General features: G+C 48.5%; 2 protein-coding genes and 1 long non-coding RNA gene across 14 annotated transcripts in view; 2 read left to right on the forward strand and 1 right to left on the reverse strand.

The window, feature by feature from the left end:
- nsd2 (nuclear receptor binding SET domain protein 2) overlaps window positions 1–20,642 on the reverse strand; it is a 43,736-nt gene extending 23,094 nt beyond the window's left edge. For 2 of the 8 annotated variants that reach the window (XM_088638067.1, XM_088638010.1), the window contains exons 1-2: window positions 15,519–15,634; window positions 6,222–6,907 (exon numbers count right to left, since the gene is read on the reverse strand). In XM_088638067.1, coding sequence (XP_088494193.1) covers window positions 6,222–6,878 — 657 coding nt within the window. In that variant the 5' untranslated portion in view covers window positions 6,879–6,907; window positions 15,519–15,634. Of the gene's footprint in view, window positions 1–6,221; window positions 6,908–8,068; window positions 8,450–9,823; window positions 10,458–15,518; window positions 15,858–20,622 lie in introns of those variants that run through there. The other 6 variants (XM_088638057.1, XM_088638018.1, XM_088638028.1 and 3 more) reach the window with 6 other exon arrangements.
- LOC148678835 (uncharacterized) lies at window positions 15,937–17,940 on the forward strand. The gene is made up of 2 exons (XR_015939942.1): window positions 15,937–16,010; window positions 17,283–17,940. It is a non-coding gene; the product is annotated as an uncharacterized LOC148678835 (long non-coding RNA).
- A 280-nt stretch (window positions 20,643–20,922) lies between the features above and the next one.
- The window catches only part of letm1 (leucine zipper-EF-hand containing transmembrane protein 1), a 34,299-nt gene continuing 31,929 nt past the window's right edge, over window positions 20,923–23,292 (forward strand). For 2 of the 5 annotated variants that reach the window (XM_088637917.1, XM_088637935.1), the window contains exon 1: window positions 20,926–21,220. In XM_088637917.1, coding sequence (XP_088494043.1) covers window positions 21,142–21,220 — 79 coding nt within the window. In that variant the 5' untranslated portion in view covers window positions 20,926–21,141. Of the gene's footprint in view, window positions 21,221–23,292 lie in introns of all 5 variants that reach the window. The other 3 variants (XM_088637924.1, XM_088637945.1, XM_088637954.1) reach the window with 3 other exon arrangements.

Raw genomic sequence — 23,292 nt, forward strand, 5'->3', positions numbered from 1 at the left:
GCTACCAAAGATGGGTTCGCACAAATCATTTTATTCCTGCCTCTTCCATCCAGCACAACTACAACTGACAGGTTTTAATAAGACGTAGCAAGAAGTCACAGCTACGATCTTTCTTACCTGCAAAAGCTTTCGGCTTCGGATGAAACACAAACATTTAGATGGCCCCGATGCAACATATTCATTTTCCACACAGTTCGCTATCGCATCTGACCTCAGATGTCAACACGGGGACAGAAGACTTCATCAGAAAGGGTTGCTGCTGGCAGTGATGTGGGTCAGCCTTGGTGGGGCTCTTCCCACCATGCCAGCACGTCCAAAGGTCCAGTGCCCCAGCAGGGTGACTTACTGTGAGGGGCGGCACAGTGGCGCAGTGGGTTGGCGTCATTAAACTCTGGTATAATTCAACCTTTTGTGTGGGATCTGCATGTTCTCCCCTTAAAGGCACGTACGTCCAGGTTCAGAGACAGTTTCTTCCCACAAGCTGTCAGATTACAGAGGAACGGTGGCACTTGGGCTAAGGACCTGCGCCTGTGGCTGGAAGGTTGCCGGCTCAAATTCCCACGGCCGGCAGAGGAATCCTACTCCGTTGGGCCCCTGAGCAAGGCCCTTCACCCCAGCTGCGCTGTATAAATGGCCGACCCTGCGCTCTGACCCCAAGCTTCTCTCCCTGTCTGTGTGTCTCTTGGACATTTACTGGTGCAACTGAAGTGAGGTACCTTGCTCATGGGTAAGTCAGCAGCGTCCCAAGCTGGGATTTGAACCCATAACCCCACAGCTCGGTGTTCAGAGGCCTGGCTGCTCCTCCACACAGCTCTGTTACCTCCATGGCTCGATTACATCTAGCACAGCTCGGACAACTAAACGCACATGATTTCCCCATTCCCCATTGAGAAGTCTGGCTTATACAGCAGGTTCACACAACATACAGGAATGTCACAGGTCAGCCTTGATCCCCAAGTTTTTAACTGCTAAGACGTCAACTCACTCCAAAACACTAGGCTACCTTCAACAGGGCAAAGACCCAGAATTACTCTGCTGCTGTCAGAGGATCTTAAGACAGAAAAAAAAAAGATTCAGGATATAAAGAAATGTGCCGTACGGCATGCACCATTTACTGTGCCCTATACAACGTGCTCATTGTAAGACAAGGGTCAACCGAACCCCTACCACCTTCACTTGTTATGTTAATGAGCAGATAAGAAAAGGACAAAGACTCGGCCATCTGGGCCATTAAGAACCTGAATGCCAGTGTGGTGCAGCAATCGTCCACTTCCCACACGAGCACCAGAGCCTGGTTTCCATACAGACTGCAACTCACTGGGCTCTCCAGCAAGAAGCACTGCTTCACAGGAAATCAATGAGCATTTTCACCTCGGCTTTTATCTCGAGTGCAATGTTTTCTACTGTAAAAGACTTGCACTTGGGCCAGGGAGACAGCATGGGAGCCAGGGAGAACAAGAGTGACCTGCCGTGCCACCTCAATGACCTAGATCGAACGACTCCAGCACATTCTGAGGAAAACGTTCGGATCACCCCAACAGCGTGCAGCTATTTCTGCACCAGACGCCGAAGCAGAGGACCTGCACGTGTAAAAGTGCAGACAAGAGCGGATCAAGTGGATTTGCGGTAAAGCCACGCTAAAATGGGTTTGCACAGAGGAGCAGAGTTCCTGATGTTATGATAAACAAAAATGTAATAAAAGAAACACCACTTAGGCCAAGTAATCTGTCAAATTTACAAACATCTTTGGCTATACTTTGCCAACAAAGGCTACCATCCATCTGAAGCACAAGCACGATTTTCAATATCATGTCTTCATTACCCACACAGCTCGAAGTGCCACCTGCACCTCCGTGTCCAGGCCAAGGGAGGTCTAGAAGCACAACAGTGCCATCACGCCCAGTTCGACGCCCCGGGCGAAAACAGATCAACTGCATCCACAACCGCGCGAGGCAAGCGTCACACACGCAGACACAAAAAAAGCGCAAACACGTACAAGAGCTCCGAACGTACGCAAGAGCTGCCACACCTTCCTGGACTGCTGAAAGAAAAGAGATCGAACGGCAAAAATCCACATTTCCAATCTGTCCTCCGCTGGTCAGGACAAAAGGGTCGAGGGCAGCCGTGTTCTCTCTTGCAAGACGTGGGGATCAGATTCCCAGATCATTCACAGTTCCTCGTTTCCGGCCTCGGAAGCGCAGGCCCGGTGGCGGTCCGACGGAGCTGTCAGCTCCGAGCGCCGCACGGCACTCCGCAGCCCTCGTGGGTCCTTGCACTTGGGAGAATAGAGGCCTGGTCTCAGTGTGGGGTCTCCGAGTGACGGACCGTAAGGCTGCACTCGGCCAGGCGGATTTCCACAAAGTCTCACCGATCTGTGATCACCCGCTGGGCGTGTGAGAGCTGGCAGGGGGCGACCCTGGCTTTCTGCAGAACGCTGACCCCCGGGAACGCAGGGCACTTAAAGAGCCTCAGCTGTTGTCGGGATTGCTCCTCTCCCCCTGTCACGTCAGGGCGAGACTCTCAGGAGAACACACGTGCTCAAAAACAGCAACCCCCACCCCCTCCAACTTCGACAGCCAGGGAACAGCTAACAGAGGAACGGTGCTATTAGGGAAGTCTTAAACGGGAGGTCAACGTAACATTGAGACTGCAGACAAAGTGGAAATGTTTCTCAGTTGGTGCCAATAGCGCACCGCCGCTCGGTAAGGGGCTGTCCAGCATCTGTGAGAACGGAAGTGATAAGTGGGAGTCAAATTATTCCCAATAATGGCAAGCAGTCGAGAAGATTTAGGTTACCCTCCAGTGCTTGAGCCTTCACACCTCTACTCCCGACACTCGAGGCCCAAAGCAGACAGAAGCTTGCATGCAGTTGAACACAGACGACACAAGCGATTGCAATTCACAGTCAGCAGGGCTGTAACTGAGCTTCCTGGATACCACTGTGCTCAGCAGTTGCGAAAGGCAGAGGACTCCACAAGAACTAGAATGACCCATTTCTTCTTATGCAGATGTTTTTACAGGCAGGAAAAATATTACTAAAAGACAATTCACCCCGACATAGTTTATAAGACGCAAAAACTTCAACATGGAAATAAGTTAGAAACGCAAAGGAGAAAACAGCCAAAGGGATTTCTTCCCTCCCAGGCTCAGTGAATGTTTGATTTTCTAGCAGCAGAAAGCAACCACAGCTGCTCCCTGTTGATAAGAGGCTGAATGATCACCTGGCCAGAAAACAAGCTTTTTCCTTAACAAGAGTTACTGCTGGTAAAAGCCTCGGGCTGACGCGCTTTAAACCGAAGTTTGACAGCTGGGTTTGACAAGACAGTTGAGTTTCCACTCTGCAACACCACACGGCAACTCACTAAAAAATAAAACAAGGCCAAAACCCAGACCTCCAGAAAGAAAAGGCCAGGACTAGGATGAGCGCCTCCAAAATATATTTAAGAACAAGATTTCTTTTCAACGTCTGTGGTCCGTTTACAGAAAATGGATGTTCATATATTACTCGTCTCTTTGGCAGGAGAACTCAGGACACATTTCTACAGGCAAAGCACTTCAAAAATTCTGTCAAGTGTGAGGACAAACACGGGCGTTTCCACTTAGACTTCAAAATTTTCACTACAAAAGCGAGTCAGAAATTAAACTTCTCGCAGCTGAAAGGCTCCTAAAACTTACAATCCCATAAGACTCTCTCTTCGGAAGGTGTTACTCTAATAACGAATCACAGAGTTATTGTCCTTCACGTTTTTTATGTATTTTATGTTATTCCTGATTTCGAATAACAAAGGCATATAAGTGCCTACACCAACAGCCCCTCAAGTGCATGCTGTAGAGTGGGCACTGACCTTAGGGCAAAAACTGTTCACAGAGCTGTGAGGAGTCAAGAATCACGGGTCACCCACAGAACCGGGTATCGACCCAGAACATGGGAGGGAACAGAGATTCGGAACCGCACCCAACCAGAACCGCAGTGCCTCGTGTGAATTACAGCACTGCTCACAGGCCCCGGACCCGCGTGCTGAACGCTTTTCCTCATTAATATGTAGCTGTGCATTTGGAAGCAAACTGACAAACCATACCAACTTATCCATCAGCCAGCAGCAGCTCACGAGATACAAAAATCTCATGAACACTGCCATTCTCATCGTCTACAAAGCACTGAGGGTGCAGAAGAGAAAAAAAAGCAGTCTAATTCTTCACTTTAAAATACTCCACAGGAGAGGGGAACAGCTGGTCAGCCCTCAGAGGTCCCATCGGCGCTCCTGCAACAGGAAACCTCTGGTGTCTCATCGGTGCCTCGGCTGCAGTGCTCTGCACACGTGGCTCAGGCGAGGGGGTCACGGCACTTGGGGTTAAGTTAGAAGGTTTGGGGGTTCCATAAAAGCTGAGGGCCTCCATGTCTAGAGAAAGCTGAGGGTCTATATGTCTAGAGATACACTGTAAACCACTCTGAACCACCTGTACAACCAAATTTAATTCAACTCGGAAATCCTCAAACCTGTTTTTTTTTGACCAGATGGACCCATGTGATAATCGCTCACTAGACAATATATTTCAATACTACAAATCCAAACCGTGTCAGACATACGGAACAGAGCAGAAACAAAATCACCGATTCCCATCCACCTGTGCCAAGGAGCCCTGTTATAACCGCTCTCCCCCAGACGTGCCCAGATGAGCTTGAGCTTCCTGGTTTTGTTTCAGAGGAGATCTTAATCACAGGCTCATCGCTTTGAATCAGCCGCGAAGCTGGGACCAAGCTCGAGAAAGGTCTCGGCTTCAGAAGAGCCCCGAGCCAGGCGGGTGAGCTGAAAGGCAAGCAACAGCGCCTCTGCGGATGGAAAATCTCTTTCTGACACACTCATTCCTCTCCGTGTCGGTTCATCAGAAAACGACCGCCGAGCAATAGTCATTCAGGCAAGTGAGCAAGGACACCCAAAACAGTATGCTGGAAGCAGGGCGTTTTCAGATCCAAGGACTAATGGGTCTAATAAACGGGTCCTCACAGGTTCGAGGCACTGTCAGCGCGGGACGGCACTTTCTTGCCAGCAGCACTGACCGGCCTGCGGTATGGTACAAGGCGAGTGGCTCCAGGGGTGGAGAGGTCTGCCGGCACCACCTCACTCTCCCCTCGGGAACATGGCTTGTATGTAGCCTCGAACGGAGGCGTACAAAATAACTAGGGATTCTACATCGAGTGGGGTTACACATTTTAACAAGAAATGGTATCGCACAGTGTAGTGTGCCAAGAGACGCACATCCTGGGAGTGCACTCTGGGTGCTGGGACTAGGAGGGAGAGTGTGCTCAAAGGCCGCTTTCAACCTCAGACAGAGCACTGCTTCAGGCTGATAAATGCTCTGCCTCACCTTCAGCACAGACATTTGCGCAGTACCGCCGAGAATCTGGGAGACATCAGCAAATAAAACCGAAATCAATCAATGTATTGTAAATCTGGAAGACAGACTGCTGGCAATTCCATTCCAAAACGAATCACTGCTGGCAGCAGTCACCAAAGTTTGACCTCAGTCCCGCTCTTCTGCAGATGTCGTGTCCAATCCTGGTCTTGAAAGGCTGGTGTTTCCGCAGGTTTGCACTCCAGCGCAGGCCGTACACAAGCTAAGCTCAACCTGCTGATCCAGTTAAGCCGGGTTTTCAGATGCGGCGGCCTGTGGGAGCCTGCAGACACACAGACCTCCAGGAGCAGGACTGGACACCACTGCAGTATGGAGTCACGCATACCCAGCAAAAAGCAGAAGCACAATCAATACTGCGTCACCACATCTTCCCTTCAACTAACACACAAGCTATACAGTAAGGTTTGAAGGTGGTCCCCCACACCCTACAACCTTCTGCTCTTTACTTTCTTTCTCAACAATCCACATAATACCCTTTTCCCCCGGAATAACCCACTACCCATAACCACGATACAACAGCTGTTCAAGAAACAAAAGCCATAATCAATGTCTCGTCAATTTTTTAGGGCTTCTACAGAGGAGGTTTTGGAGCTCTTAGCAGAACGTCCACTTCACTTTGCCACACGTATTGAATTCTAGGCCAGCAGGAAGAAACCGGATTGAATTACCATCTTTGAGAGCCCTCTGGCCAACCCCCTTCTCCAATTTAGCTCCAAAGTGGATCCAGTGTACCGTTACAAAACGCCAACGACAACACAAACCACCAAGAGCTGCCGGGGGCTGCTGGGATGTCAGGAAGTACCTACCGAGGACGAGGCGAGAGGGGGGGAGAAGCTCGAATGCCCAACCTTGCACGCTGTCCCCGCGCTGCTGCCTGAAGCCACACTTGCCGGTGATGACGCCGCCGGCGCCAGGAGGGGGCGCCGCCTTGGCTCAGCCCTGACGAGCCTTCTCCTCCTCTTCCTCCCCTTGTTCTCCCTCTCCTTCCTCTTCTGGGCTGCAGGGGCGGCGGCGGCGGCGGCCGGCACCTCCCCGTCCTCGCAGAAGCAGGACTCGAACCGGGGCTTGCCGTTGGCCACCGTCTTGGTGATCTTGAGCTTGATCTCGGGGGAGTCGCCCTTCTTCGGGGGGCTGGCGTGCGGCGTGGGGGGGTCCCCGCCCTTCAGGAGGGGCGGCGGCTCCGCGGCGCACAGCTTGGGCAGCTTGTCCTGATCGCCGTTCAGCACGCGGGAGGTCAGGTCCTTCAGCCGCTCGCCGCTGATCTGGATGACCGTGTCCTGCAGGGTGGCGACCAGCTGGGCGGCGGCGGCCTTGTCCATGAGGATGGCCGGGTCGGCGCTCATCTCCACGCCGGCCGCCTGGCTCTTGCGGCTGCTCAGCGCCTCGGGGGCCTGCTTCATGCTGACAGGGCTCAGGTGCTCGGGCATCAACGGCAGAGAGCTGCCCTTGGCATTCAAATCCATTCAGTCCAGCTGTTTCCAATCTCATTCAACTGCAGCGGAAAGGAGAACAGGGAGACGACAGGTTTAGCCATAGAGCTTCGGTTGCCGGCACGCCCCCCCCCCCCCACTCACTAGTACAGATCTCCCCTCCATCCAGACCGTCCTCACCACAGCGGACGATAGGATCGAGAATCACCACCACGCAGGGAATGCACTTTTCTCTCCGCTTCCTCCTGGCAGAGGAGTGAGGAGTACAAGGCCCAGACCTCTTAGAAAGCTCCTACCCCACAGCCCTAAGACTGCTAAACTCCACCTTTTCAAATATTCCCACCCTCACGTACAACCCTCTGAACTCAAAATACTGCCACTGCTGCATTTTTCAGCTTCTACCTAAATGCTTGTTAAATTTATAGCTGCTACCCCGTTCCCGTCTCCAAGAACTGCGATGTCGTTTGTTTTGTCCTGTTCTATGTCAATATTATGTCATCCGTTACATCATTTGTCATGTGAGGAAACACGCAAGTAATTATTTCAAGGTACATATGACAAACTTGAACTTGATTTCAGATTTCTGAGCAAAGGATATTAATTCCTTGTATTTAAGTACCACGCTTTTTATCACAAGGGGTCCCAAGTTGTCTTGCACGGGTGACGTGTCCCATCACATACCAGAGGTACTCACACCCTGAGGAACGTGCAGCGACCATACTGCACCAGCAGCCTCACCGAGCTCCAAGACCAGGGAGGGAACTCACTCGACTATTTGAGTTAAGAAGGAACTGAAATGCACGTCTCTGAAGATGGTCACCCACCTCTCCCACCCTGCCCCAACTCTCTCTCTCCTCTCCGGTAGGCAGGTTAGGTCCGTCAAGACAAGAGCTACCAGGTTTCATAACAGCACCTTCCCAGGGGCTGCGAGGCACAAGAACTGGGCACTTTAAAGCTTTTGCACAGCTCAGCGTTACAAAATCAGGCCCCACTATTACTTATTGCAGTGCTCTTTGTTATTACTGGTGTGTTCTTAGGATGGTTTGTGAATGTGCTGGGTGGACACATTCCGTTATTGGCTCCATGTTATATATTTGTACTGTATGAGCTCACTGATCCAAATTCCATACAAGTAGTTATGGCAATACAGTATTGCTCTTGAACAAGCGATCTTAAACAAGCAACAGGACGGGGCCTGGGCTGAACAACCTGTCGGACAGCACCTCCTACATGACGGCGTACCCTCCTGGTCTTCATACTGGGGCACAGCTCTGGGACGTCCGTTCTAGAGGGAAACAACAGCTCCACCACTTACACCAGCAACACGATGTGCTCTCACAGTCAATGCACTGCGTAGCTTCCACGATCTGGCCACAAGCTGGTAATAGCATTAGAATTAAAATCTGTTTTTCTACATAAAGAAAATACAGATTCATGTTCCAGAAAGTTATTTTAAATATACAAGCAGCTACTTTGAGGAAAAGGGCAGAGTTGTGCTGCAGGCTGAAATCACCACAGAACAGAAATCGATCAAAACAATCTCTTAGACCAGGGGGTCTCAACCTCAGCTCTTAGTGGAGTTCAATCTTGGAAACGCCTTACAGGAACAACATGATTTGATACTGAAGGTGGTATAAAATGCAAGCTCAACCTCTAAAGGTTAAAGGTTAAGTTCATGTTGGTTTGTAAAGGCTGAGATCTGGGGAGTACCTGGAGTGCACCATCTTTTTCTGAGTAGTGAAATTCACAACTGCTTTAAAATAACTAGACTGAACACAGAGAAATAAGATAAACCTCTTCACGTTACGCGCAACCCATCCAACACTGAAGGTCCCCCAGTTACATTAAAAACAGCGTTAAAAAATACACCAAGTTATCAGAACAATTACCATTCTAAATGTAGCAGTTACTCGTTATTGAATGGACGCGACGTGTAAATTCATTCCGCTGATTAACATTGGTCAGGCAGGCCCTGCTGTGAAAGTCAAGTTTTAAGATCCCACTGTGGACTCCTGCTCGGCACCGGCTCTGGCCCGGTCCTCGGCCCGGTGCGCCCGCCCACCTGTCCCAGCTCACCCCTCAGCTGCTCAGTGGGCCTCCTGGACGGCACCCGTACTTGAGCACAAGGGTCACACCCAGCGGCACAGACACGCGCTGCCCTACAGCCGGCTTGTGCAACAAGGCATGCTAGAAACGTCAGGGGAGGCCGGCAGCGATGGCAACAAGTGCCGGGATTATGTTAATGCCGCACCCTTCATTCGGGGTTGCCATCAGTGACGTTCTGCTCCGACCAGGCACGTCGCCCGAACCACCGCCGAGCTTGGCGAGGGGTTGCAAGGCTCCCAGATGAGTGGCCTGTTCTTGAGGGACTAGTTCTGGGTGTAACAACCGGCCAAATTAGAAACCGTGGTGAACTACTTAAGATATTGAGAGACACTGATGGTACAGAAGCATTGCTCCCCTGATAAACGGAGCACGTTGTTTTGGCAGCGAGAAGTTCACTGAGGCCAAGGACCTGAACCAGGCATTTCTTCAACCGGCCAGAGTGTTCCCCTCCCACAACCCTCTGGGCGCAGAAGACGCCCTCTGGGTTGACTTTGGCAATGTCCTTAAGAATTCTCAATACTTGTACCAGGTGGCCTTGTAATCTTCTGATCAAACCCCAAAAAAGGTTCAGTCCTTCAGCCTGTCAGTGCAGGACACTCCTTTAAACCCTGCAGTGCGACTGGTTTCTCTTCTCTCAACCGATTCCAGAGCAGCAATATTTTATAAACCGAGGTGACCAACACTGGACACCCTGTTCTAAACAAGGCCTCACGTTTCTGCGATGTGTGATGTGATCTTTTTGAATCCAAGAATGAAACTCCACATTTCGATCAACTTTTTACTCCGCTCTTTGTAAAGCTCTTCCAAAACAATGTGCTCCACTCCGTTTCAGGTGTTAAGGACAGCACTATGAGCCGCCAGGCCAAACTCACCTAGTCTACACTTGATTCAATTCCAAGATGCGAATTATGTAGGAACAACTCGGATGGAAACGCCCAATTGCGATTTTAGCCTATATAACAAAAATCACACTGATCCTCCTCCTTTGCTCAGAGACCCAACATGCTCCTGCTACAACAAATCTCTTCTCCGAAAGCCCCTCAGCCCCTTCAGGTTTTTTTCAGCTTGACCTCCACTGCACAGCACAGAAACAGACAGGCAGGCAGAGGGCTGCAGCAAAAGCCTGCAAAAAAAAAAAACACCTGCATACAAAAGAAAAAAAAAAGTGCGTCCAATTTCCAGATTTAGGATAAACGCCATGGCAACAAAAAACGTCAGGGCTCAAGAACACGCTGAAAGAGCTACCGCGGTAAGGTGTCCGTGCACAGCGAACACAGCTGCCACACAATGCAGTACGGCCGCGACCGGCCACAGCCCAGCGAAGCCCGTCAGTATCTTGAAAACAAAAGCCACCCCATACTGAAGCTCAGCCATGCTACAACAGTCCGCACGGCGTTTCCGCGCTCTTCCCCAGATGGAAGTGAAAACATTCTTAATGCCACAGCGATGAGATTAACCAGCAGGAGCACGGGGAGGAGAACGCCACCGGCACAGACATCTGTCCCCGGCTGCTCCCGCTGCGCGCGGCGCGCTACAGCTCGGCCGCGGCGCCATCCCTTTCAACCCGCGCCTGGAACGGGCCGAGAGCTGGCCCAGAAATCAAAGGGGAAGAGAGCCCGGGCGCTGGGCCCCGCCAATGAAAGTGGATTCCCGTGTTGAGAGGTGCTCTCTCAGCTGTGTCTGCTCCCAGCTGCCCCCACAAAGGAGCAGCAGTCTTCCCCTGGAAGAGCCTGAGCCAGCGCTTTCTAAAATGGCCTCCCAAAACACAACCCCCTTTCGCTCTCAAAAGCCAACTCAACAGGAGGCCGCCCCTGCCAGCCGCTGGACTGCAGGCTCAGCCCTTCGATGCGTTTGGAGGGCCTCGCTGTCCCCCCCCCCCCCAAGAAGAAGTGAACGCCGAGACTCCGAGACTCAAGGGGCCCAGGTCCTGCTGCGACCTCACCCCCCCTGGGAGGGGGGGGGGAACATGCTCATCTGGCTACTGTGGTGCATAAATCAGCAAAATACTTCATTCACGCACGGCTCTACTGGAGCAGAACCTGCTCCCCTCTTCCAGGAGGTGCCAAGCAGAGCCCTACAGCGGCGCCCCAGTCTGAGGCACACGCATGCGATGGCAGAGGCCTGACAAGCACTGGCAGCGGGGTGTCCGCATGCCACAGAGAGCAGTTCACCCCCTTTCTCAACACCCGGCCGTCCCCCGGACACAGCGTCACGCCAAACCACACGTGCCCGCAGGCCCGCGGCAGGCTGCGAAAACACTTGTAATCTTATCCGCTACTCGCGCAGGCCATATTTACACAAATCCCGAAGGAGTGGCAACAAATCTGATGGGCTTTACCACACCGGCTCAGAGGAGAAAACACAACGCTGAGAACAGAAGGGCAACGCTTTTCTTCAACCAACCCTGAATATTTCAAAAATATGTATTTCCAGTCCCGTGTTGACAGATCGAGAGCTCCGAATCTAGTGATGCAACGACCTGGCCCGCGTGCCTTGGATGAGGTTCGCTGTTGTTACGGTTGTTTTAGTTTATTCCAGTCTCGCCAGAGACTCAGAAACACAGTTTTGTCCCCCCCGTACGCGACAATTCTTTTCAGAAGCTGCATTTGTGAAGCTCACACCCAGCAAGGCTACACGGAACATCCGAATCAGATGTTATGGTGAATAAGATCATTGGCGTTCTTGTATCCAAGGCAGATTGTTTGACAGCAGATTAACCTGTAAAAGTGCGCTTTCAGAAGAGCTCATTTTTATGAGGTTTCAAGCCGTGCACATTTCAAACCCCCCACACAGGAGCTGAGGTCCTGGAGCCACTGAAAGCTGCAGGAATTGAAAATAATTTTCTTATGTCTGAAGACAAGAAATACCCGACGCCTGAAGAAGGCTCCATAGCCAAAATGTTGCGTTTCTTCTCTTTTCAGCATGGAAGAGACCTTGACTTGTTCATTGCGTGTACCGCCCAGTACACACAAACCCTCTTTACCTGTAAGAGAACCGAGACCAGACAAGTCCACTTGTTTCCTTAGCAGGTTACGCTAAGCTCTTCCAGGACAGAAACACAGACTCCCTCCCGTCAGGGAATTAGCCTAAGGCTTGTCACATTTATTCAGTTCCTCCCAAAACCCAAGGCTCCAAAATTACCAAGTAATTGGTAATCCTAAGTAGCAGTCATAAATTGTCCCAAACGGTGACCCCTATGAATAAACCGCAGAACGATCCTCTAAAGGCAAGACAAAACAGTTTGGGGTTTCCGAATCGTCTCGGACAGGGGAGGCCACAGTGAACTTTCAAAGCGCCATTTTACACGGTGGTCTCCACGGCAACCGGCAATGAGGTGATGCCATTTGTCACTGTACTTTTATACACAAACTGAAAATAAGCATAAAACATTTCAATTTAAGCTAATGCACAGATTCTCAAAGATACAGCAGGCCACACCAGCACTGGACAGAACAGTTTCATTACAAGCTCGAGTTTGTTTTTTGCCACAGACCAAACACAGGACAAAAGTGACAAAGAAACAACAAGGTCAACTGGAACTCAGGTGCAAACCTACCCAAAGGACATTTCTTTTCTCCCAATTCAAGGGGACACGCGTTTCTGACAGTGACAGATCGGAAACGACAAAAAGAAGAAAAAAAAGATTCCGGGCCTACTTCACCTGAAGCTCAAAATGACAGGCCCTTCCCCATGAACGCCATCGCCACTTCCAACAAGCTGACTCCATTCCGCACGCGCACAGAGCCCAGTGAAGCCAAGTGAACAGATGGGGATGAGAAAAGAAAAGCCAAAGGAATCGCCGAGGACGTCCCAGATGGATGTCTCCGGGACGCTGGGCAATAGTCTGGGCTCTCTTGGGCAAAGGTCACGCCTGGGAATTCTCGCCCCTGTGCTTCCCCCAAAAAAACAGTCATTTTGGATCAACTTTTTTCACACCCGATGAAGGCTCCACAGCCTCTTTTCAGCGCGGAATAAACCTTTACTTGTCCCTTTGCAGCCTACACATGCTGACGCAGCTCCCGACTGGAACTTTTTAGATGCCCGCTTCGTTTTACAATGTCAGGTGCCCCTTTCTACAGCTGGGCCTGCTGGGAGAGATCCGGGGGGAGGTGTCCCACTCAGGGGTACAGTGTCAGTACCCCCCCTTCTCCTGGAATTGAACCCCTGGCCCTCCCTCCTGTCAGGCATCCAGAAAACTGACCACCACTCCACAAGTTTAGTGTGAGATTTTCACATGGCCTCACACAGAACCTACCCTGTGGATGGGTGACCTTACAAGGCAATGAGACCCATTAAAAAAAAATGACTAAAACCTTTTTAAGGTGGAAGGTTGACCATTGTTAAACGACCATTTTCAACCTCCTACATCAGGTAGTGGGGCTGGGAGAAACCAGAAACGGCCTTCACTACGAACTTAGGAAAGATCACATTACAAAGGTTTGACTTTCTACAAAGAACCACACTGTCGAAACTAACAGGAAAAAAAAGTGCAGTAAGGCTTGCAACGTAAGGAAAACGTTCAATGAAACTTTCCTCAGCACCGACCCCGGTGCCATTATAAAGAGATCAGTGCCTGCAAATGAGGAGATAGCACTCAAGGCCTTTTAAAAAACACGCCGGGTGGACCACCCACTGCCGCCTGGTAGAGGAATCCTTAACCACGAACCCGTCACCGAGACCAAATATCGGGATGACCCACAGATCTGACTCCACGGTCCCCCTCACATCGTCTAAGCGCGAAATGAAGCTGGCATTGGCCAGTCTGGGGAGGTGGGGATGCTCTTCGGGTTTTTTCCTGCACACAAATAAGTTTTAATTTATACCAGCTACAAACTCCCGGAATTTTTTACACGGACAAACACTCCGGGTTTCAAATCGCACAACCCATCCTCTTTCTCTCCATGTATTTATTCATTCGTTTATTTATATAATTTTTTGATAGAGGTTCGCTGCTGAGGTGTGGGTGGAGTGGGGGTTGCTGGGGGTGAAAATTAATCACGAAGCAAGGGTTTGTTTTGGGGGGAAAAAAGACAAACCGCCCGGTGAGATGCCCAAGACGAGCATCAGTGGGCGAAAGATTCAACAGTACCTCTTAAAACTGAAAGACAAAAAAAAAAACAGAAAAGCAAAAAAAAAAAACAAAAAAAAAACTCAAGTGCTCTGGAGATCGCCAGGCGTCGCCGAGGTTTTTTCCTAACGTGTCCTCCCGCGAAGCCGGAGCCGGTGTGAGCGCCGCGGATTGGACACGCGTGGAGCGGTGCGGGCAGCGCTGGGCTGTCCTAACCGCAGCGCAGCGAGCACTGCCCATCTCAAACATGGCTTCCCCATTCAAAAAAAAAAAAAGAGCTACGAAACTCCTCCAGTATGCCACGGCATTCCCCCCCACCATCACTGGGAGAAACCCAGCGTTTCCCCACCAGGACGAGCCGGGATCCGAATGCGCTTTCTTAACGAGGAGGCCGCTTTGCCACCACCACCCCCGCCTCTCCTTCAAAATAAATGAATTAAAAAAAAAAACCTCCGCATTAAACAGCGTTTCAGGGCTCCGCCGAAAAGGAAAAGTATTGATCGCGTTTTATAACGACGGACTCGCCCGCAGGCGCAGCTCACAGGCGGCGCACCGGGGCGAGACCTGCGGGGACGAGCCGGCTGCCTGCTGCCCCTGGCGACCGGCCTGTACCGGGCAGCGGAGTCCCACTGCCGGCGTCGCGGGAGAAACACGAAGGGCAAGGTCTCGGCGGATAGGGGGGGGTGGGGGTGTTGAGCCCCGGGTGGAAATGCTCGCTCACCCACACGCATCAATCCACAAAAACATACCCGAGCGAAGTCCCTTCCTGCCGTGATCTCTCCTCCCAGGTAGGCACCAAACGTCAGGACCAACAGCGGTGGCTTGTTCCCCCCCACCCCCGACGATCAACAGCCCCCCAAGCGGGTCAGCCAGCTCTCTGCGGGGTCCAGCGAAAATAACACGGCGACACACGCGGGTCGAGACGCACTGTGGAGGCTGTGCAGATCTAACCCCCCCAGCCCCTGCCCCTGCCATCACGGGCGGCCACCAGCGAGCCCCGAGCCCCGCGGCTACCCGGCCGGACAAACACCCCGGCCGGGACTGCAGGCATTGCCGTGCTGCCCGGGTAGGCCCCGCGAGAAACAGAGCGATTTTCATTCCGTGCATGAATTTAAAAAAAAAAAAATGCCCGAAGAAACGCTGGCTACCCCCCCTCCCCGGGTCAGAATCGTGAAACAACCACATTGATCTCGGACGGTAACGCTACCCGGCGAACAACTTCGCAGCCGATTCTATCTCTCTCTTTTTTTTTTGCTTTTAAAAATGCACGCCTCCCTGTGCTGAAATACAGTTCACTCGCCCGTCCCAGGCACAGTGCAAGTAACACACTAACCCCTCCGCTTTAGTTTAAAGGGATATAAAGAGAGAGAAGGAGGAAAAAAAACACCCGAGCGAGGCGCTTCCAGGCGGCACGGCACGGCGCGACCCTAACGGCGAAACGCGCTGAGCGCGGTGGTGCACACGATGGTGAAAGAAGGCAAAAAGAGAGAGATATTAACCTGTTTGCAGCATCTTCCAAGCGCCGAGTATTGCAGCGATAATCAATGCGAGTTGCAGGAACTCTAATCCCAGTCAGCGCGAAAAATACTCACTTCGGATTGGTTGGCAGCGGCAGCAGAGTTTAACCGGCCTTTTCAAAAAAAAACCTGCTCCGACCGGGCCCCATAAAGCATTCCGGGCGCTTCTCGGGAACGGGATCGCCTTACTTGTCTCTATCCCGGCTCCTGGCTACTGCTCCGACGTCCCTGTCGACAGGTTTCCTTCCCCGCGGCCGATGGGGAGCGGGAGCGGTCAAGCCGAGAGCAGCACCTCGGACCGGCCGCGTCGGCAAATGAGCAGCGAGGCAGGCATCCTCCTCGCGTGACGTCACCGGGGAAAGGCGCTCGCCCGAGCGGAGCTGGGAGAGCCGGGCCGGGCCGGGCTGGGCCGCCGCGGCGCCGAGCCGAGCCGGGCCGAGCCCCGGGCTGACATTGTCTGCGGCCGGCTGCGAGGTGAGGCGACAGGCACAGCGGAGCAGCCGGGTAGGGTAGGGTGGGGTGGGGGACCCGCGATAACAGGACGCCGAAACTCCCGGAACCCCGGTTCTCTACACGTGCAGCCCCTGCCATCGTTATGTGTAATTCGTTGTCATGGTGAACGAGTTAAAAATATTGGAGGGTGGCGGGGACGCTTTTTTTTTCTTCTTCTTTAGAGAAACATCAATATCTCAGACACAAATTGCGATGCCTAAACGTATTGTTTTTGTGTGTGTGTGTGCTGACTGAATATGCACACTATCGCTATATTCACAACACGTTCCCAAACGAGCTTCTTAACTAAACGATTGCACTGGAGTGAACACGCACCGCCACAGGCTGATGACCGCATGATACCAACGTACATTTCGGCTGCTGGGATTAGATGACTCACTCGAGTCAAATGAATTTGAATGTCATACAAGCGAACGTCCTCTTTTTTTTTAAAAAAATTAAAGGACACCGATTTCCGATGTCAAACTCGGGATTTTATCTAACGTTTTCAGTTAAGGCGTGACAAAGGAAAAATGTTTTAAGATGGGTCGGTTTCAAACAAAACTGGGCTGGCAAATACGTTGGATTTGAGGAAGGTTACAAATGAGCAGAAGCCATCCAGCCTGTTTATCTTCCTGGGTCTCATCCAGCTGTTTCTTGCAGGAAGCCAGGATGTTGACTATTAGTATATACAGTATGTGCTGGCTTCAACTTCATAGTTGGGTACCTTGTTCCAGAATCTTGGATTTAAGTAAAATACTAACCTATACAGCCTATATAGACAATCATATACAACAATAGAACGCGTGGCATTTTTAGAAAACTGAAAAAATGAGGAACTACTTTACACAAAAGCTTGGAGGTGTATGGAACAATCTACTCAGACATGTTGGAAAAGCAGGATTCCTGGACTTCTTTCCAGAATTTAACGCTAGATCGCGATGGGCTGAGTGACCCTCCCCACAGTTGTAAACTTTATTTAAATTAATAGTTTGGTTTCCTATCTTTCAGGGCCTTATTAATGTTAAGCAGGGTTGAATCCAAGGTAGTCCTTGTTGCTGATCACAGTAAGTGTACGGGTCACTTTTGGGTCTTGCACACATGGGTATGTCCCTTAATCAGGTAATGAGGTCTCTCGGGGCACAGGGGGAAGTTGCCCCCTGCAGCTTACATGCCCCTGCGAGTGTGCACCTGTCTGGGATTGTCCTCCATGTCTACACCTGTCATGGAGATGATGTCTCTTTCCACGCTCAGTTGGAGAGCGGGGACCAGGGAGACCAGCCTGGGGGGCAGGCAAACAGAGCCGGCCCACATGTCCCTGGAAGGTGGGACATGAACCCAGAGAGAACATGCAAACTCCACACAGAAGGCACCCTAGCCCAGAATGCATCGCAGGACCCCAGAGCTGCAGGGGAAACAATTAAGTCTCCCGTGGCCCTTCACCACCCCCACTCCGTTACGGTTTAAAGAAGGCTGGCCTTGTGCAAATGTGGTCAGACACTGTGTGCTACTGTCCCATGCTGAAGTGCTTCAGAGGGAGCCCTTCTTCTCTGGGTTGCTGTATCTGGGTGTGATCTTGTTGCACGATGATGCTTAGACACCTATGAGTCTTCACTGCATTAAGGGTGGTACCCACCTTACATCTCTGAACTGGCTTCCAGTCCAGAATTTGCATTTCTTCAGTGCCCGAAAGCACCTGTCACAACAGCAGAGGAGGTGCAACCAACAGCAAAGTGCAGCAGGCAGTTAATTGTTGTCTTGAGCTAAGAACTGTGGCAGAGGTTTGTAGTACCGCACTCCAGATTACAGCTGGGACAAACAGGCCCCAACAGACCTGAAGAGTGATGTACAGCATGACCTAACTGGTTATACCTGCAGCAGCTATGTCCAAATAAAGGCACAACCAAGGAAATTTTCATTTCTTCATTTATTGACACATCCTCATATGTATATATACATTTTTATGCACAACATTAATATCATATATGGGCAGCAGCATGGTGCTGTGTTTACAATTCTCTACTTGTAACAGAAAGGATGTGGGTCTAACCTGCAATGTACTTCACTGAAATTGCTCCTATAAAAGGAGCTGTATAAATGGGTGTAAATATAAGGTGCTTTGGATAAAAGCGTCAACCACATAAATTGGCATTAGAGTGTATTAGCTCTGCATTACACAGGAATGCGTTCGGATTAAGAACAACTTAATATTTACATGGACATGAAAGTCATTGTGCACTAGCACACCACAGGGTAGTGCTGAAGTAAAGGAGCAGACCTGATACCTCACAGCTACAAAACTGCCTCGAACAATCCTGCATTTTCAAATGAACCGCCCCACACACACTCACGATAGACCCCAAAACATCCCAGCGCTATGAATGGATCTTCACAAGCTAAAACATGCTGAATAATGCCATTGTAACTTTTCTCCAGGGAATTTTCACACGCATGTAACCAAACTTGCATCAAAGGAGTTTCTGCTCCTTTGCTTTCCTACTGTATTCCAAACCCTTATGGGAATTGTGTGATTCTGTTCTCTTTTTTTCTGTAAAACCCTTTGAGGAGCCACCTTTAAAGTTGTTATATAAAATAGATTATTACTGTTATTGTTGTTGTAAAAATACATTTAGAAATGGACTATACTTCCTAGACCTTTTTTTGCTTTTTACAAGAGGAGAAAAACTAAATGGGCTCTAGTCACAGACATCACTGTTGTATAAAGAGGTGTTCCTTGTAAAAGTAAACTTTTTTATTACCTACCACGCAATTCAAATGGGTATCATGTGCTTTTTTTAACATTAAAGGCACTAACTGACCCAGTTAAACCTAATAAAGGGGTAAATTAGTTAAATCACCATTTAACATCTACCCAAAGACTGCAGGTCATCTTCTCCCCCTGTGGGTGCTATTGAAATGAATGTAGTGACTGTTTTTATATGCTGCTCGGGATACAGCTAAAGGAATCCTTTCTGACCTCACAGTAGACAGTAAAACCAGAGTGGGCTGCAATCTTCAACATTAGGTTGCATAGTGCCTAAAAATGACCTGATAAAAAATATAATATATTTCATGCTCAATTGTTACATTTTCTTGAGTGGTTATGTAATTTATTTACATACGATCAGTAAATATGCCTTTATTTCATACATTTTCTAAACCTGAATACTCAGCTGTAGATATCATGAAATAGAAAAAAGCAAATAAATAATATATATACATGTGCAGTATATCCATTCAAACCGGTCTAGGTCTGGTATTCATAACTTGGAGGGTGCTTGTGAATACACATGAAAATTTGATGTTGAATATAATTAGCATTAAAATAACAGAATAGCAGGAGCATAGATTAATTTAACCATTAAAAAACTAACAAAAATAATGATCACACCACATCTTCTTTTGAAGCAGGAATTACAGGATACCTCAGGAGAAAATTTCTGAGTAGTACAAATGCTACTCCGAATTTTTGTAAATTAACATTAAATTCATCAGATGCCACAATCAAAAACACTTCAGAGAAAAGCTCTTATTTGAATCCCTATGTCTCATGTTAATCTTTAAGCACCAGACAAAACAAATAAAAGCATTTTCTCTATGTATTAAGAATGAGATAAACATCTCACCTTGTAATTCAGAATAAACATCTCACCTTGTAATTCAGATTCAACCTTTTTTTTTTAAATTATTCTCAGTCTACCAAGCCCATAGATAAGGGCTGTGGCTGTAGACCATGGTCAAACAACCAAGGGATACAGAAGTGTTAAAACAAGCACTCGAACTATTACTGATCTTAACGAGTGGAAACTGACTTCTTCACCACACTGGTAGAACACCCTAATCAGATTATCCGAGGAAACAGTCTTTGCGAGATAATAAATCTGCATTGTTAAGCAATTAAAAACTTAGGATGATTAACTTTTAACTGCCTCGCCATTTAAAAAAAAAGTCCAAATGAATAAATTCGTTAACTAATTCCGAGTATTTTAGCATGAAATACGTTTAAAACACTGCCTTGTTCGACTGAAATCAAAATGGCCCATTAGTTAATGCATGTGCTCAAAGTATTCGCGTATCAAACGATTTCCCGACACCGACAAAACACCTCCATTCATGAAAAGCAAATTTCCACTGTGACGCGGGAATTGCATGTGCAGAACAGTAACCAAAGTTATAACTGCCGAGTAATCATATTAGATGCCCTGTCACCTTAAGTGTGGAGGTAGCCTTAAAACACTCTCCCTGTTAGACAAATTGTGAAAAACTAGAGAGGTGTTTGTACATCCAGCATCGTGAAATGCGACAGGGTAATGCCAACCCAAACCACACACGAGAGGCAATCCACGTGTAGCGTCACTTTACTACAAAGTACCCAAACTAGCTGTCCTTTCCTTGACAAAACGTTTGAACGGCCAAATCTGGAAATAACGCATTTTAAAAAAAATCAACAAACATTCATTTTCCTTGGCCAGACACTATAATCTGCGAGAACTGTTTCTGATCCCTTCTATAAAACATTGTCTTCTCTTCCACAATAAATACTACAGTCCCATTCCTTAAGCTTTCGTTTCAAAATGGAACTGCGTGAACTTACAGCTCGCCGTGCGACGTCCAGGTCAGGGTTCAACGATGGGGCAGGCTCAAGTAAAGAAACTACATTCTTTGTTCGCCATTTTGGCACCCCAAAACATAATATTTCCTGTACAGCGCCCATCCAACCGTTGAGCCACAATGGACTCTGTTGCACTTGCACTTGCACTTGCACCCGCCCTCTTTTCCGGTACGTATTTTGATTGACATCCATTCTAGCCAGCCTCAGAGCAGCTCGACACATCGCCTTCTGAATCACCCCTTTGTCAGCAAATAGAAAGCGCCTCCAAAATGGCGACGCTTTGCATCACGTCAAAATGTAACGGTCTGTGTTGCACCCAGTTGGCTGAAACTGCAGTCTTCTGAGGAAGACGGAAGCGAAAGCAGGAGGCGACATACACATCGCCGAGGCACAGAAAGGACATGGGGCCAGAACTACAGAGACTGAGTCGCAGCAAATAAATATACTCTTTTTGTTTATTTTTATTACTTTTATTTATTTTAAAGTCCCTAATCAAACAAAATGGCGTTAATCCTGTTTACGAGATCCCGATCTCCACTGAAGAAAATCTCTGGGTCACTGGGCAGGGAATTCAGAAAAGGTACGATAGTAAATGTACATTTTCATCATTGATGAAATGATGCTTAACTGTTGTTGTTTTTTTTGTGTGTGCCAGCTTCCATTGCGGCTGTTTGGTGTGTTGACAGTGAATATGAACCCGTAGGCTTAGATCTGTTAAAGTGTCAAACCTTGACCTTCCCAGATCATGTTTCTCTGCTTCGCCGAAACAACAGATCGTGATTATAAGTACCTCCGGGGTTAAACGAACGTTTTCTTGAGTCATTACGACCACAGTGTTGGGCGGTCAGTTGGAAAACCGAGCGGAGCTCTGTAAGCGGGATAAATCACTATACAATATACTATATGATGACAGTGTCGACTGATTTTCCCTAAAGCACTTTTACTGTAGACCCTCGCCGGTGTGGGAAGATCAAAACTGCTGATGCTGCTGGCTTTCTGTGTGATGAAGTGCGAATTATTCCCAAACACACTGGGCACAGGTGACAGGTGAAAGTCTTCCCGATCGCATTGCTTTCATTGTTGAGTCCCCTTAATGAAAATAACCTGAAGGATTCTGTACGGAAATATCCCAGTTCTCTATAGGAACCAATACTTACCTATACAGCACTGGGACTTTTCTGTAAAAAAAGGTATATATGTCCACATCTATGGGTTATTTTCTTATGACGAATAGTCCTTTTTATGGAGTAGTGGAAAAACCAACAAACAGTACAGCCACTAGCCGCATATCTTAAGGAAGTATTTAGATTTATTCTTACGTGGTATCAATTTCATGTGATTTGTAAAGAGAAATCGCATCAGATGAAGAATACGCTGTGATCAGTACCGGGTGCATTCAGTCGCCATGGAAAGATCTATAAACAGTGTCTGGTAACCGCTACCACCGCCTCTGCGTTTCGTTCTCTTTAGGACACATGGTTAGGCACAATACGGTGACTGACACGTGTTTCCCTTACATAAGAGCGCGGCCTTTCTAGAATATCTACACAGTATATACTGTCTGCTGTAATATCTGACCTTGGTAAGCAGTTTTACTGTAAGTTTACGTTTTGGGGATAAATCTACTTTTCCTCGTGATCCGCTGTGGGCAGCTGCTTTCTGAAGTTTGCGTTTTAGATTCAATGGATCTGAAAAGTATTGAAGCAACCTATAAGCCAAACTATGCTATTTTTGTTAACGTATCCTTATAAAGTAGGATAGTTTATTAATTGGAAAAATTCTATTAGTCAAATCGTTTTTCAACTCTAGGTACTATCCTCTTTGAGCGCATTTACTTACAAATATACAAAATGTAGGGTATCCTGCATGTTTTCTCTGTACACCCTGGTTTTCCTACCAATTTCCCAAAATATACTGGCACCAAGTCAGTTGGTGTATTAAAATGGGGAGCTCAATATAGTTTCAGCAAAGCTCCTCTACTGCAGATTTTACAGGTCACCATTAACTCATTGATTTCCGAAGATCTGAAAGAATGTTACAGTCATCAGCTAAACAGGTAATTTATCTAATCAAGTATTTTAGAGATCATTTGGAACAGAATTCAAAACTCCCCTTCCTCCCTCCATGCGCAGAGTTTCCTTAATTAGATGAATTGCTTGTTTAAATGATCAATTACATACAATTATTGCAAAAAAAAAAGCATCTGATGTAGGTCAGCCTGCAAGACTGTCCGGACTGTTTGGGAGGGTCTTGGTGTGTTTGTGTGTGTACCCTGTGATGGACTGGTGTCCTGTACGAAGGGTCGTCTTCGTACCCCCCCATGAGTCAGACAGTAAGCACCCTCTCCTATAATCAATGAATGGAATTATAATGGTAGTAATGAATTCTACAAATAAATATTAGTATAAATAAAATTACCGAATTCTGAACTAATCCCACAGATAACACTTCCGTTTTTGGAACATTCTAGTTTGTAGTTCTGTGCTGTGCAACAGAATGTGCCTGAGTTTGCCCGCGGTGTCAGTGTGCAGTAGTTACAGTACAGGGATCACCGTCGTTCTCTTTCCAGCACCCTCCTCTAAAAACATTCTGACTGCAGTTTTAATGGTTACTAACCTTTGAGCACAGTGGTAGTGCTGTTATGCTGCAGGG

Source organism: Lepisosteus platostomus, chromosome 1 (assembly GCF_059453375.1).
Source record: "Lepisosteus platostomus isolate fLepPlt1 chromosome 1, fLepPlt1.hap1, whole genome shotgun sequence".
NCBI lineage: Eukaryota > Metazoa > Chordata > Actinopteri > Semionotiformes > Lepisosteidae > Lepisosteus > Lepisosteus platostomus.